The sequence below is a fragment of the Dendrobates tinctorius genome, unplaced genomic scaffold (genome assembly GCF_039654945.1).
Source record: "Dendrobates tinctorius isolate UK_male_01 unplaced genomic scaffold, ASM3965494v1 ptg000062l, whole genome shotgun sequence".
Classification (NCBI taxonomy): Eukaryota; Metazoa; Chordata; class Amphibia; order Anura; family Dendrobatidae; genus Dendrobates; species Dendrobates tinctorius.
In genome coordinates this window covers 37,755,768-37,772,271 of record NW_027361730.1, presented here as the reverse complement: position 1 = coordinate 37,772,271, position 16,504 = coordinate 37,755,768, and the positions used below count along the sequence as shown (strand labels likewise).

The 16,504-nt window shown below is 44.9% G+C and overlaps 1 protein-coding gene across 1 annotated transcript in view; it reads left to right on the top strand.

Moving 5' to 3' along the window:
• Window positions 1-16,504, top strand: part of SNX1 (sorting nexin 1) — a 104,614-nt gene that overhangs the window by 76,439 nt on the left and 11,671 nt on the right. Inside the window, exons 9-11 of the mRNA XM_073579556.1 lie at window positions 2,289-2,402; window positions 5,612-5,705; window positions 6,199-6,404. Of these exons, the coding sequence (XP_073435657.1) occupies window positions 2,289-2,402; window positions 5,612-5,705; window positions 6,199-6,404 (414 nt within the window). The remainder of the gene's footprint in view (window positions 1-2,288; window positions 2,403-5,611; window positions 5,706-6,198; window positions 6,405-16,504) is intronic.

Sequence of the window (16,504 nt, the reverse complement as noted above, 5' to 3'; positions counted from 1 at the left end):
GGAATGGTTTTGAGATTCCCAGGACCAAGCCTCTTCAGAACAGTTAAGTATGCTCTTTTTTACAACCTCTTTTGACATGTCGTCTTCACTGGCCAGTGGTGCTTCCTATGTCTTACGGCGGCTCCAGTCATTCTAGCAGGTGAGTCAGAACATCTAAAAGACTCACAAGCAAAGTGACATGGTACAAGCAAGAGAGAGGCCAGCTTACCTGTTCCATTGCAGCATGTGGTGTGGGAAAGCACGGAACCAGTGCAGTCACACGTGGATATAGACCAGAAAAATTCATTTCAGCTTCCAAACAATCCAAAAATATTTTATTCAATCATGGATAAAAACATGAAGCAGTGATGGACAAGGTCACATGACCCCCAGGAGCTATGCGTTTTGAACGCACTGAGGGGTTCTTTCTCAGAAGCTGACATGGTACCTTGACCTTTCCACAGGGTGTGTCCGATTAGCAAGCAAGGACTTTTCTAGCTGGATGTATCGCCTATGCGAACCTGTCAGTACTCTGACCACTCTCCTTAATAAGTCAGAATAGCAGACTGAGACTTCTCAGCAGGGTGTATCATGAAAGGTAATTTCCACTTCCCTGAAGTAGCATGTGCAAAAAGCGAGATCTTTTTCAGGGTGTATCATACTAGCAGACAAGACAGTACTTTGACCTCTTTCCTAGATGAGTCAGACCATTAGGTCACTTTCACACATTCAGTATTTATAAGCCAAAACCAGGGGTGGGACAATCAGAGGAAAAGTATAATAGAAACACATCACCACTTCTGGATTTATCACCCACTCCTGGTTTTGACTTACAGATACTGATGGAAAATACTGACGAAATACTGAATGTATGAACGTGGCTTTAGGTTGAGCATCTCCAGCAGGAGGTAGCATGTAACAGATCCTATCAGAACTCTTGTCTATCTCCCAGGGCGAGTGCCTCTTCATAGAGGAGTCAGTCAAGCTGAGACCCGCAGACAGGACATATCACATAAGTGAAACAGATGGTACGCTGCCCATTTTTTTTCCAGCAAGTCAGTACAGCAAAGAAGACTATCCAACTCGAGTCAGACCATGTAGCAGAGACTGCTTTGTATGTCATTTTTCAGACTAGGACTAGAGGGTACTCTGGCTTTGGTCTCCCTACATCTGTTGGACCTTAATCTGGTCTTGGCTGTTTTTCAGACTCATCTTTTCCAGCCAATTGGAGACATCTTTCCTACAAGGGTTTTTTTTTTTTTTTTTGTTACCTTGGTGATCACTTCCATCAGGTGAGTCTCAGAAGAGTGTCTCTTGCGTGTTGCACTCAGTCTCCAGGACAGTGTGGACTTGCATCCACTCCCTCAATTCTCCCTAATGTGTTTTCTGCCATCAGCCTTAATGAGGAGATTGCTCTCCTTCCTTATGCACTTCGCCTGTCATCTCTCTGAGAGGTCCTTACATGATCTGACATGGTCAGAGCTGTTCAGCTTTATCTGTCACTGTCGGATACCTTGTTTGTCTTGTATATCCTTGAAGGGCTCTGACTTTAGGGCTACAATTTCTTGCTGGATTCATCATTTTGGAAGATCGAGCCAAGCCAGGGCACCACCAGCTTGGGCCTTGTTCACTACACTCAGGTAGTAAGAGTCTCCTGGGTCATACACTTCCAGGAGTCTGTTCTTCCTCTCTGTAAGGCTGCTGACTTTCATCTTCAGTCTACATCTTTTCAGAGCTCTTACCTTTGCATCTGCGGACGCAGAGCTTGGCGGAACGGTATTGCAAATGCCCAGGTGGTAACCTGAGGGATTGTTGTTCTGCAATATTATTAGTTTTACCACCCCAGTGACTGCTTTGGGACATCGTTTCTTGTGTTCTCCAATGAGGTGCTCTAGAAAATAGGAATTTTTTTTTGTACTCGCCATAAAACCTTTCTTGTCGCCTTCTCTGGGGAACAGAGGACCCTCCCTTCTTTGGATAGTCATTATTTTGCTTCTCCTACTGTTTTTGCATTAACTTAATAGCTGGGTGTTGGAAGACCAGGAGAAAACTGTTAGTGAAGAGCTGACAAAATTTTAAGTTGTATTCTTAGTTTCATTTGTCCCCCAATGAGGCTACGAAAGAGATTTATGGTGATGAGTACCAAAAATCCGTTTCTTTTTCTTTTTTTTGCTTATGTTTGTTATACTTAATTGATGCTCAATTTTAACTATGCATTATTGCTTACAATAAAAAGCATTAGACATTGCATCTTTATAGGATTGTATTATGACTTTAGAATTCTTCAACCAAAGTTTTGCCTCTTGTAGCTGCCCCGTGCCGTCAGCACTCAGACTCTGAGTGGAGCTGGTCTCCTCAAGATGTTCACGAGAGCCACTGATGCTGTCAACAAAATGACCATAAAGATGAATGAGTCCGACATTGTAAGTGCTGGGTGCCGATTTTTAAGCTTTTCAGAGCAGTGTCAATTCTTGGCAACGTTACTCTTAAAGAATTTTTTGTTGTTCTGTCAATAGCCATGTCTTTTCTGAATTGTTTCATGGCAATATTTACTGCTTTTAATATTTAAATAAAGCATTTTTGCTTCATTTAAAGAACAGCATGAATTATATCCCTTAATTTAAACTGTAATCATGTTAGCCATAAAGGCATATGGTGGGCTGCAACAAAAGGAAGGTTGTAAATCCAGCATACATAGCAAAATTACGTACATGGATTAAAACATCACATTTATTGATACTAAGTCAACGCGTTTTGAGCTCACCGCTCTTAGTCTTGACAATCAGTGAACTCGAAATGCGTAGACCGGGTGTCTGTCTCTCCCCTCTTTTTCTTTCATCATGTTTTTATTTTCTCCTGATTTTAATGCTATCAATAAATGTGATGTTTCAATCTACTTGCCTAATTTTGCTGCAGATGCTGGATTCCCTTCCTTTTTTTGCATTCATCACCCAGAAGTCAGTCTGGAGTCTCCGTGCACCGCACGCTAATCAAGGTATTTTCACGTAATCTGTGAGCTGATATCGGTGCTTTTTCTTTTTGATATGGTGGGAATACCTGTTCTTTGGAAGCAGTATAAAAGTCTGGTATCTATCTGCATAACCACATACTCGGGATGTGTCTCATGTTGCAGGGATATGTCTCTACACTGCTTTCATTACCATCATATAGCCTTCCATTTTTGTGGATTGCTTTTTAATTGTGCATACATAAAATGTACAACACATCTGTATGGAGCAGATCTTGATTTGTTCACTTAGACATGTTTATTTTGAACTTTATGAACTCTCTGTATTGAAAACCAGGCGTTTATTCAGTGTCTTTTTTTTTTCTGCAGCAAAACCTGATCTCTTGTTAGGAATGAAGCTGCAGAAAAAAGCATGTTTTCCTTGATTTTCCTTGTGTTTTTTGATGCGGTTTTATGCTAATTATGGAAATTGTCAGAGAGGAAGAGGACTAGAACTCTAGTGCCACCTATTGGAAGTAGCGGTTTTGGCATGCTAGATTTGTCTCTTGTACATGCTGATAAAGTTTAGAGGTGAAAAAATTCTATAGAATCAAAATCAAATCCTGATATCTGCATTTTTGCTGTGGATTTTCAGCATTCATTCACCACCCATTCATGACAAAGGGTGAAAAACGCTGAAAAAGCATGAAAGAAGTGACATGTTCTATTGTGCAAAAAACACACAAAGCACAAAATATTGACGACACAAAAGCCAAACTGTGTGCATGAGATTTCTGAAATCTCGTAGACCTAGCTGGTACTGTAAAACGCAGCTGAATATTTGCATAAAAAAACTTAAAGGGAACCCCCCCAGGGCGTTTGCATTTTTCAGTTAAAGAGACACCTTCAGCAGTACTATGGCTGCATTCTGTGAAGGTGGCTCTTCTGTTTCTGACCCCTAGTAACGCTGAAATATCGACTTTTATAAATAGCTCCTCATACCTGTAATGTGTCCCAAAGGTATGGTGTGTCCACTTTTATCAGCTGCCTACCATCCGTCCATCATGCCTGTCCTGCATCTCAGCGCTGCCCACCATCCGTCTATCATGATGCCCCTGTGTGTCGCTGCATCCTCCTGTTTTGAATGCTGGCGCCTGTGCTGTGACAAGAGTTCTCGGGCATGCGCAGTGCTCGGCACTGCGCGCTGCCCGAGAACCGACATCAGGCTATTGCGCCTGCGTGTTATGGAGGCCCCAGATCCCATCCCGCAGTGTGTTATGATATATTCACACTGCGGGGCTGGGGCCTCCGCAACACGCAGGTGCAAATAGCCTGATGTCGGTTCTCGGGCAGCGTGCACTGCGCATGCCCGAGAACTCTTGTCATAGCGCAGGCGCCGGCATTCAAAACAGGAGGATGCAGCGACGCACAGGGGCATCATGATGGACGGATGGTAGGCGGCTGATACAGGGGGACACACACCATACCTATGGGACACATTACAGGTATGAGGAGCTAGTTATAAAAGTTGATATTTCAGCGTTACTAGGGGTCAGAAAAAGAAGAGCCACCTTCACAGAATGCAGCCTTAGTGCTGCTGAAGGTGGCTCTTTAACTGAAAAACGCCCTAGGGGGGTGACCGGTTCCCTTTAAAAAAAAAAAAAAAGGTGCAAAAACATTTTGCGTGATATTATCCTTATATTGAATAATATACCTTATTGTTCCAACTCAGTCTACAATCTGAATAGCTAATGGATTACGCAGTGTACTATCGCCACCTAGTGTTGGTAAACTGTGTTGCTTGTTCTAGTATGGTAATAAAACTTGGATTTTTTTACAACCTGCTGCAGGCTGCTCAGTAAACTGATATGTCGCTTGGTTAAGTAGTATTTGAGAGAATTAAACCATGATTAAGATGCAAGTTGAAACACTGTTTTTTACTATAGCACCGTGTATCTGTGCCAACCATGTGTCTATATGTGGATTTGCTAAATGCTTCTTTTAAATGTCTCAAAGCCATATTTTAGATAAAAAAGGGCACCTAGCCTACATCGCTGAATCACCACTCCCATTTTTCCAGAATGAATTTTAGGTTACCACATTTTCATTGGATGGGCCTAAAAATATATATATTAAAAAAGTACCTTTCTGAAATAAATCCCAATATTGTATTTTTCATTAAGTGTAATAAGACGTAGAAATGAGAAAGCATTGTGATTGTTGAGTGTAGTAGTAATAATGGTTATGTTTCCGCTTTTATTTGTACTTCCCTGTAACTTGTGAGATTATTTCATGTCACAGCCAAAGTATAATAACAACCACAACTTATGCTTAGACCATCAATTCTAATTCATGAAGATGGGTCAATAATTGTAAATGGAGTCTTTGTTTTGGATGGCCCTCATTTTTGCACATAACATCCTTTACAATGTCCTCTTTAGCTTGCTACATAGCAGCATGATTTTTATTTTTGTGTCTCTTATGAAGAATATTTAGTTATACTCCATGTAATTTACACTGTCTGCTATCAAGTCCTTTTAGATACAGTGTAAAAGCCCTACGTAGTTTTTCCACAGCCGTTGGTAAATAAATAGCTCTTTGATTGGATTGAATTTTTTTTTTTTTTTTAAACATTGCTTTTCTGAAGGTCACAGTTACTGTCATTTACTATTTTATTCTGTTTAGTGGTTTGAAGACAAGTTGCAAGAGGTGGAATGTGAAGAACAGCATCTTCGTAAACTTCATGGTGTCGTGGAGACTCTAGTAAACCACAGGAAAGGTACACGTTTAAAGTAACCAGACAATTACCATGTACACTAATTTACCTGGAAACTGAGGTATGGTCGCACAGCTGATTTGTTGGACCAAAATATCCATTGCGGATGTGCAGTTTTGTTGGACTTTCATCTACATTTGATAGTAATCTGTGTATGGCTACCCAATGCAGTGTCCGCATGAACACCCTATCAATACGTGACTTGTCATTCATTTTCCCATAACATGGATTTAAAATCTGCAATGGAAAAAAAATAAACTGTGTGAATTATCATATCGATACTTACGTACGTACATGCCACATAAAGTCCTCTAATAATTGATGCATGTTGCCTTACGGCATTCGTCACAGCTTCCCATTGTATGTATATATCAGAAACTTTTCCATACACATACTTGTAACTGCAAAGCTCAGAAAATTACCTTAGTCGAGAAAGAGCCTCACTGATAAAATATCTCTCACATTTATGTCTATTGTTAATTTGCTATTTTTGCAGACCTTGCCGTGAATACTGCTCAGTTTGCCAAAAGCCTGGCTATGCTGGGGAGCTCAGAGGATAACACTGCACTTTCCCGGGCACTTTCCCAGCTAGCTGAAGTAGAAGAGAAGATAGAGCAGCTACACCAGGAGCAGGCGAATAGTGACTTCTACCTTCTGGCCGAGCTGCTGGCTGACTATATCCGTATCCTATCTGCTGTCCGGGTGAGTGTCCATTACTGATCCAAAGAATTTATATGCTTCATCACAAAAAATATGGACATTAAAATTTAGGTATGCTGTTTTGCCAGACTATAAAATTATTTCACCTTCACTATCATGGAGTGAAGTGCAAACAAACATGCATGTGAAAAATCCATAAGTCATTTATTTTAGTTTTCAAAAATGATAGCAGGAAATCTGTTCCACAGGTAAATTTGGAATCAATAGTGATGAGCATGCTCGAATAAGGTATTATCCAAGGATGCTCGTGTGTTAAGAGTATCTTCAGCATGCTTGAATACTATGTTTGAGTTGCCATGGCCGCATGTATGACAGCCACAACACATGCGGGGATTGCCTAACAGACAGTACCTGCATGTGTTGAGGTTGTTGAACAGCTGAGAGAGATGCAGCCTCCGCTATTCAAACATAGTATTAAAGCACGCCGAAGATACTCTATTAACTCACGAGCATCCTCACTCATCACTAATAATCAACACCAGCATAAGGTTCAACCTGGAAAAATTCTAGCATTATATGCTTGTGTGGTCTTAAAAAGAGCCTATCAGGTCAAAGTGTGGCCAGTGTTTGCCCTTATTTTATTCCTACTTTTTCCCTGAGTACAATTTGTTTTTGGTTTTTTTGGACCACTTAACTACATATGACGTACAGCCGAGACCGCATCTTTGACAGCAGATGATGGGTGATTTAATCAGCCATCATCTGCAGCTAACAGCTGCAAATCGAGACAAGCTCCAGCCGTGTCTTTTAACCTGTCAAATGTCGCTGTCAATATGTAATATTAGCAGTGCTCTGTTGTTTGGGCCCAATTACATGCCCGTGACGTGATCGCAGGGTTCTGATGGGTTGCCATGATTGGGGGGTCTGCTGAAGAATTGTGCGTCCGTCATGATGGTATTCCTGTAAAAGTTAGACTGTAGCTGGCATTCATATGAGACAATGATTTTTGCTGTATAAAGCAATACTATGGAATTGCTGTTTATAGTACAAGCTATCAGATGATCGCAGGTTCAAGTACACTAAGGTGACAATTAAATACAGTGAAGAGTAAAAAAAAACCCACAAAAGTGGAAGTTCAAATCACACCTTTTTTCCCTTTACAAATTAAGAAATAAAAAATGCACACTTGGTATCATTGCATTTGTAAAAGACGAAAGACAAAAATATAAAATGGATTAATCCAATTGGTAAGTGGCGTAACGAGAAAAAAATAATCAAAATGCTAAAATTGCCTCTTGTTTTGGTTGACGCAACAACACAAAGCATAGTCTCTAACCCAAAATGATATCAATAGAAAATATTTGCTCAGGGTACAAATAAGCAAGTCCTCTCTCAGAGTCATATCCCGAAAATTGAAGAAAAAAAAAAAAATATAGGCAATTTTGGGCCAATTTTGGCAAAAGGGCCAACAAGTGCTAAGCATCTCTGGGAACGCTTTCAAAACTGTTGGAAGACCATTTCCAGTGACTACCTCTTGAAGCTCATCAAGAGAATGCAAAGAGTGTGCAAAGCAGTAATCAAAGCAAAAGGTGGCTACTTTGAAGAACCTAGAATATAAGACATATTTTCAGTTGTTTCACACTTTTTTGTTAATTATATAATTCCACATGTGATGCCACATTTGATGCCTTCAGAGTGAATCTACAATTTTCATAGTTATGAAAATAAAGAAAACTCTTTGAATAAGGTGTGTCCAAACATTTGGTCTGTACTGTGTGTATGTATATATCTATTATATAAAGCTCAAGTGTGTGTATGTGTGTATGTCCGGGATAGGCATCCGCACCGTCGCAGCTACAGCCACAAAATTTGGCACAGTCACACGTCTGGGCCCCGAGTGTCCTAAGCGATGTTGTGAGGCGAAATTTTAACCCCGCGCGTTCCAATTCACCAAACAATTTTGCCCCTGTCTACATACTGGGGAAAAAGTGTGTGTGTGTCAAGCCCCGCCCCTCATTATGATGTCACAATGGTTGCCATGGCGATGCTGATGTCATCATAGGTTGCACGGGACTATGGGATGGAGGATATGTATCATGGGTATATGGGCATTGGACTATGAGATGAAGGATGTGGGATGGGTATATGGGCACTCGACTATGGGATGGTGAATATGTATGATGGGTATATGGGCATGGGACTATGGGATGGAGGATGTGTGATGGGTATATGGGCATGGGACTATGGGATGGAGGATAATTATAATTTGCCATAACTAACCACAGTTACTATGCCCGGGCAGCGCCGGGCTCTTCAGCTAGTATAATATATATTTCTTTGTATATAATCCTCTTATGGTGTCTGTCTGTAACTGAAATCCCGCTATGCTGATTAGTCGCGGTCTTTTTTTTTTTTTTTTTTACAACATTCTGATTTAATTTTTCATTACTTAAATAAAACAAAAACTATACATGTTTCCTATCTCGGGAACCATATTGACCTGGAGAGTCATATTGCCAGGTCATTTTTACCCCAAAATGAATGCTGTCAATGTACACTTCCACAGAAGGGAAATACTGTAGTGTTTGGATGGCTTCATACCATATGGAACTTTTATGGCGGGTTCACTGAGCTGTTTTATGGAGGACACTGTGCTGACAACACCTCTGTTCAGTAGTATATTCCCACGGTACATCTGAGGCATATATCTTGGGAGAATGGGGATCAGGGCTGGCTCCAGGTTTTTGAGGGCCCCGGACGAAAGAGTCTCAGTGGGCTCCCCCCCTTAATACATACCACGATTCATGCCGTGTAACATCCGTGGTGACGGCTAAAAACTGACTTGTCTCCGTGTGGATCACACGGACACTCGCTCTGTGGCAAAACACTTTCATGTGAAGGAGGCTACTGATTAGTAGTGTACGCATGAAAGAAAGAAGAGAGAGAGAAAGAAAGAACAGAAAGAAAGAGGGGAAATAAAGAACAGAGAGAACAGAGAAAGAAAGAAAACAGAAAAAGAGAAAGAAAGAGGGGAAATAAAGAACAGAGAGAACAGAGAAAGAAAGAAAACAGAAAAAGAGAAAGAAAGAGGGGAAATAAAGAACAGAGAAAGACAGGAAGAACAGAGAGAAAGAAAAGAACAACAAGAAAGAGGGGAAAGAAAGAAAACGGATGGAGAAAGAAAGAGGGGAAAGAACAGAGAGAAAGGAAAAAGAACAGAGAAAGAAAGAGTGGACAGAAAAAAAAGAACAGAGAAAGAAAGGGGCAAAAAAGAGTGGACAGAAAAAAAGAACAGGGGGAGAGAGAAAAAGGAGGGGAAAGAAAGAACAGAGAGAAAGAAAGAGAGGTGAAAGAAAGAAACAGAGAGAAAGAGAGAACAGACAGAGAAAGAACAGAGAAAGAAAGAACAGAGAGAGAAAAAAAAAAAGATTAGAGAGAAAGAACAGAGAGATAAAGAAACAGAGAAAAATTCTATAAAGATACCATAGCAGCCCAGCTCCCATTGTAGTGCCCACCTGAGCCTCCTGGTGCAGGACATATCATGATCCGCTCACGTGGCCGACATCCCCGATTCCAAGGCGATCCCGCTGTCCGCTCTGTCAGAGGAGGACACGGTGATGGATCGGAAGCATTCCCTGGAGTGCCTTCATGGTTCTGTCACAATCTCCTCCTAAAATTACCTCATTTCTGGTCCAGCACGTCACTTCCGGTAGAACGTTACGTGCGAGTTTTAAATTGCTCCTTGGGGCTCCGCTGTGTACTCCTGTGTCCCGCGGGGAAAGTAAGCTCCCGGCTGGGGCAGTCTCTCTCTCAAAATCGGGACTGTCTCGCTGGATCCGGGATGGTTGGGACTCGGGAGGTATAAATGCTCCCCACTATGCACCTCGTACACGCACGGCTCCGCTTTGTATGCCTCGTACACACACGGCTCCGCTCCGTACACCTTGTGCACACGTAGCTTCACTCCGTACACCCCCGCCTCTGCTCCGCTCCATAAACTCACGGCTCAGCTCCGTACACACAGGGCTCTGCTCCGTACACCTCGTACACACACGGCTCTGCTCCGTACACCTCGTACACACATGGCTTCGCTCCGTACACACACGGCTTCGCTCCGTACACCTCGTACACACATGGCTTCGCTCCGTACACCTCGTACACACACGGCTCTGCTCCGTACACCTCGTACACATACGGCTCTGCTCCGTACACCTCGTACACACACGACTCGTACACACACGGCTCTGTTACATCCACCTTGTAAACCCCTCCTGACCCCACACAAGTACACACACGGCTCTGCTACATCCACCTTGTAAACCCCTCCTGACCCCACACAAGTACACGCACGGCTCTGCTACATCCACCTTGTAAACCCCTCCTGACCCCACACAAGTACATACGCGGCTCTGCTACATCCACCTTGTAAACCCCTCCTGACCCCACACAAGTACACGCACGGCTCTGCTACATCCACCTTGTAAACCCCTCCTGACCCCACACAAGTACATACGCGGCTCTGCTACATCCACCTTGTAAACCCCTCCTGACCCCACTGTCCCACACAAAAACTTTACCTCATCCATCCAGACCAGCACCATAATGATGAGCGACCAGCATAGCAGAGTCCTGCAGCCACCCTGATCATGTGACCCCTGACTCCTCCCCTCCTGTGACCTCATCACAGGTCCTCTGCCGGCGCTGCACACAAGATTACAGCCGAAGGAAGCGATGATCATTGCTGGCTGTAAGGGGCTGCGTCACTGCATGGGTCCCTCGCGGAGGGCGCAGGATGGGGTCAGTACATGGGGGGCGTGGCGGCTGGCGGGTATCCCAGACAGCGTGAGTGGGCCCTCCCATCTCGCCAGGTCCCCGGCACTTGCCCGGGTGCTGACGCCGGCCCTGATGGGGATAATGATGCCAGAAGATAACTAAACTCCCTTGTATACACATTGGTGTATGTCTATGATATGGATAGTCATGTAACTCGCTGTATGTAGTAGACACAAACATTTTAGTGACATCTAATAGTACAGAACGTGCCAGTTTGCCAAGTGTGTGTCATCACTAGCCACTTACTGTCTGAATTCTGTGAATTGCTACGTTCCCAATGAGCTTTTTTCTTAGAAGGAAGATAAGCAGCTGCTGGCAGAGCAAAACCACAATATGCCTGATGTGTGTGCCCCTGTGCTATCACACAGCGCAAGAAAGGCAAGAACACGAACTGTCATGCATTCAAGTCATATTCTATAATCTTCCAGAAATGTCCTCACTACAAACCGTCTTGCTGCCCTCTCTGTAGACCTCTATTAGATTTGCCATACACTAGAGATTTTGGGTTTAAAAAAGGCCAATGGCGGCTTTTTCTTCAGATTATCATCACCTTTTTGTGACAGATACTGATTAATGGCAGGTATCTGTTGAAAAATTGATCTGTTGATAGACTTTTTTTGGTCCTTGTTAGCTATTGTAATTAAAAGATCATTCATGGTGAACCACAGATCAACATTCTGTCAATGAAAGCCGAGACGAGGCCATTGATCACTGCCGGGATCGATCAGAGTTTTAACTTATGGCAGTGGTTCTTAGGGAATAGAAAAAATAACTAAAAGGGAATATCTGTATCAATTCCTAAATATCTTTAAAGGTGACACACCTGATAACTGATACCGGCAGCCCAAGCCAGGGGCAACATGTATCAGACACTGGCTGTTTGATCTCAGCCAGGTGTTAGACTCACGCAGCAGTGGAGACTAGTTTTAAGAGGGGTCACCTGCAGCTTATCCCTGTCTGCTGCCAATGACTAACGGGTCTCTGCCAAAGTGAACCTAAAGGCAGAGACCTGTCAGTCCCAGGCAACCGCTAGGGAGAAGCCTGCTCTTCCCCGGCAGCTTTTAATGTATGTATTTTTCTGAAACACTGCAGTATTTCAGAGACAAAAATACCGGTCTGAGATCATACAGCCAGTGCCTGATGCATGATGCCCACAGATTGGGTAGCATGTATCAGTGGTCATGTTCACTTTAGTGATGAGCGAACGTGGTCGGATAAGGCATTATCCAAGCATGCTCATGTGCTAACGGAGTGACTTCAGCGTGCTCGAAAAATATGTTCTAGCAAACAGGCAATCTATGCAAGTGTTGCGGCTTTCTCGTAGCCTTGGGGACTCAAACATATATTTTTAGAGCATGCTGAAGTCACTTGGATAGGACACAAGCATGCTCGGATAACACCTTATTCGAGCACATTTGCTCATCACTTATTCTCTTTAATTAGCAAATTACGCTCATTGTTTTCTTGGGCGGTTATCACTATGCATTTAAAGTGGATTCCGCCATGTTACAGTGACAGAAACCTGTCCTACAAAATTGTGACGTGCTTGTGAGCATGTGGGAAAATGTGATATTTGAACTAAAACTGGAGATACCTGGAGTGTGTAGGTAAGAAAAGGCTGCTTACACTGCTGTCCACCCTGTCCTTCTGATCTAATACTGGAGATATCACGGATGCTGAGATAATAAGAGGCTGCTCACACTGCTGTCCACACTGTTCTGTCCTTCTGATCTAATGCTGGAGATACCTGGAGTGTGTAGGTAAGTAGAGGCTGCTTACACTGTTGTCCTCGTCCTTCTGATCTAATATTGGAGATACTAGGGATGCTGAGATAATAAGAGGCTGCTTACACTGCTGTCCTTCTGATCTAATACTGGAGATACCAGGGATGCTGAGATAATAATAGGCTGCTTACACTGCTGTCCACCCTGTCCTTCTGATCTAATACTGGAGATACTAGGGATGCTGAGATAAGAGGCTGCTCACCCTGCTGTCCTTTTAATCTAATACTGGAGATACCAGGGATGCTGAGATAATAAGAGGCTGTTCACACTACTGTCCACCGTGTCCTTCTCATCTAATACTGGAGATACCAGGGGTGCTGTCTACCCTGTCTATCTGAACACTGAGTGACTTCTGTGACCTTTTTAGATGGCTTACACCATGTATTGTCAAGTTATTTCCATGTCACAGCAGAGAAGGTTCCTACTGCACATGCTCACAGGCACATTTCTGGTTAACACTGTAGTGGAGTTTTCTTTTAGTGTAATAAGACCACAACAATTTTTATTTTCTAGTATTACCTACCTAGATAAAACAAGTGTAATTTCTTAATTAAAAGTGTTTAGGAATTTATGTATACAGACACTTTCTTTAGTTGTTTTATCCTTATTCTTGGAGAACCCCTCTAAGGATGATACCCTCCATAGATCAACCATGTTTACTCAAGGTGTGCAGTGAGCTGCTATCTGAAATCCTATTTTCTTTATCGCCTTATTGGGGGACACCGAATACCATGGGTGTATGCTGCTGCTGCTAGGAGGCTGACACTATGCAAAAACAAGAAAATTAGCTCCTCCCCGGCAGTATACACCCACCGACAGGCACCAAGCACCTCAGTTTGTGCTTAGTGTCTGTAGGAGGCGGACCGGGATCTCCCCAGATCCGCAGTTTTAATCCAATTTTCCTTTCAGGTTTAGTTTGAACTTTTTAATTTTTCCCTCTTTTCTCTTTTAGGTTCTTTTCCATCGGGAAACAGGGTATAGTTATCACTCTGATTTCCCATATCATGCGGCTGAGCGAGCAGTGTGGTGTCACCCACATCGCAACTCTCAGTACCGCAGGCAGGGCTTTTCCCTATCACCTTCTGGTGACAAGGGTTACGGACAGGTGGCTGGTCCTTGCCGAATCCCCCTCCTCACCCCTTTCTCGGGACAGGGCTGAGAGGAAGACGGCGATCGCAGGTGTTTCAAGCCGTCTTCTGCAGGATGCGGGTACAGAGGACTCCTTCCCCTCCCAGCGGCCTGCCGTTTCCCCGTGGGCCCCTGTGGTCATCCTCTTCTGGGACGTCAGGTAAGTGCCTGTACGTTCCCTCCGGCCCCGCATAAGCTCCAGTGACATGGGAGAAAAAGGGACCTGGTTTTGCAGTTCCACAAGTTTGAATCTCCCGCCCTTTTCTGCCTGTCGCGCGCTCAGCCGCTTGCCTTCCTTCACTTTCCCTGCTCTAGCCAGGGAGTCTACGGGGATCCCCTCACTCACCGCAGCGTCAGGACCTGGTCAGATCATCCTTAGCGCGGTATGTCGGGCATGGGGCTGCGGCGCCGTCAGGGTGGGAGGCACTTTCACTTTCACTTTCCCCTCAGTGCGGGGAATTCCTCTGCTCTCCCTCCTCCCTTCCTGAGCGCGCTCTTTTCAGCGCGCCCTTTCTAGCCCATCACAGGGCTTCTTTCTCTCTTGGATGCCAGCCCCCTCTTCTGCCATGCCCTCCCCAGTCGCTATTAACCAATCACGGCGCGGCCGCTAAGCTCCGCCCCCATCTCCCAGCACAGCGTTTCCTGATGCCTGAACCACTCCTTCCTGCGCTGCTTGGGGGACACTTCGGCGTTTTCTTCTGCTGCTCACAGAATCTCGGTAGGCTTGGCTCTGGGGCAGGGATTAGCTCTCCTCGGCAGTTATTCCCTAATATCTGCAGCCAATCAGTGCAGTTTACTTATGCCCAACCCTTCAGGGGATCTCTGCTTCAGGCCCACCGCTACCTATTACGCCTGTGCGCGCTGTAAAAAGAAGTGGGCATTGGGTCAGTCGTCCCCATTCTGCCCCCCCTGCAGTCCTTCAAATATGTCAGCATCTCAGGAACGCACAGAGTCCCGGGCGGAGGGCGCTCTTCCCTCCCCTCTCCCTCCGGAGTGGGCCGTTACAATGTCACAGTCTGTTTCTGACTTGACAAAAGTATCACAGTCGCTGGTCCAGGTTTTAGAACGATTACCTCAGCTATCCTCAGCCACCTCTGCCCCGACCACCTCTCGGGGTGAGTCGTCCGCACCTGACCGCGACCTTCAGAGAGACAGACAGGGAATGACTTCTAGGAAGCAGGCTCTGTCCACTTCGTCTTCGAGCTCGCAGGGCCCTTCCGCTCCCAGGCCTCCTTCTCCTTCCTCGGATGACAACCTTCAGTCAGGCGAGGATTCTCATTCGGAAGCTAGCTCAGAGGGGAACAGCGTTTCTAAAACGCGGGACATGGTCGATAGTCTTGTTGCAGCTATCTTCCAAACACTAAAACTTAAACAGGATGAGGCTCCAACTCAGGAAAGCTCTGTTCTCCTTAGACGAGCCAGACCTCCGTCTCGAACCTTTCCCAATCACAACGATTTCTACACTACCTTATCCAAACACTGGGAGCGCCCTGAGAAACGTTTCTCAGGCCGCAAGTACTTGGACGTTCTGTACCCCTTTGACGCAGAACTGCTCTCAAAGTGGTCCAAGGCTCCCGAGGTAGATCCTCCAGTTTCCCGGATAGCCTCAAAAACGGTGCTCTCTCTGCCAGACGGGGCATCGCTCAAAGATCCTACTGACAGGCAGATTGAATCTCTGGCTAAGTCTATCTTTGAGGCATCTGGCGCCTCTCTCTGCCCTATTTTCGCATCCGCCTGGGTGGCGAAGGTCATTTCCGCTTGAGCAAAAATTCTTCGCAGAGGCATCTTAGCGTCAGCTCCTCAAGACGAGTTGGCAGATCTTGCAGATCAGATTAACCAGGCGGGAAAATACCTTTTGGCCGCCTCCTTGGACGCGGCCGGCTGCGTAGCAAGGGCTAACAGCAACATAGTAGCTGTACGCCGAGTCCTTTGGCTAAAGTCATGAAATGCGGACACTACTTCGAAAAAGTCGCTTACCAATCTGCCATTCCATGGCTCTAGGCTCTTTGGAGCAAAGCTGGATCAGATAATTTCCGATGCCACTGGAGGTAAAAGTACTTCGCTTCCCCAGTCTCGACCAAAACGTCCTTTCAACAGAAGGGGGTTTCGACCGTTCAGGCCCTTTCGTCCCTTCTCTGCCACGGAGAGAGCCACTCAACATGATCGGCCGCCTGCCACCAGGGAGCGGGATCAGAGGAAACCTTCCTACAAACCCGCTCCTCGCTGGAGATCTAGAGGTCAATATTCCAGATCTGCAGGAGCCAATTCCGGCAGATTTTCGTCTAAGTGACGGGTCACCCCCACCTGGAATTTCTTCCAGGGTGGGAGGCAGACTTTCCTTTTTCGCGGATGCTTGGCTGTCCGTTGTCGACGACGCTTGGGTCAGAGAACTTGTCG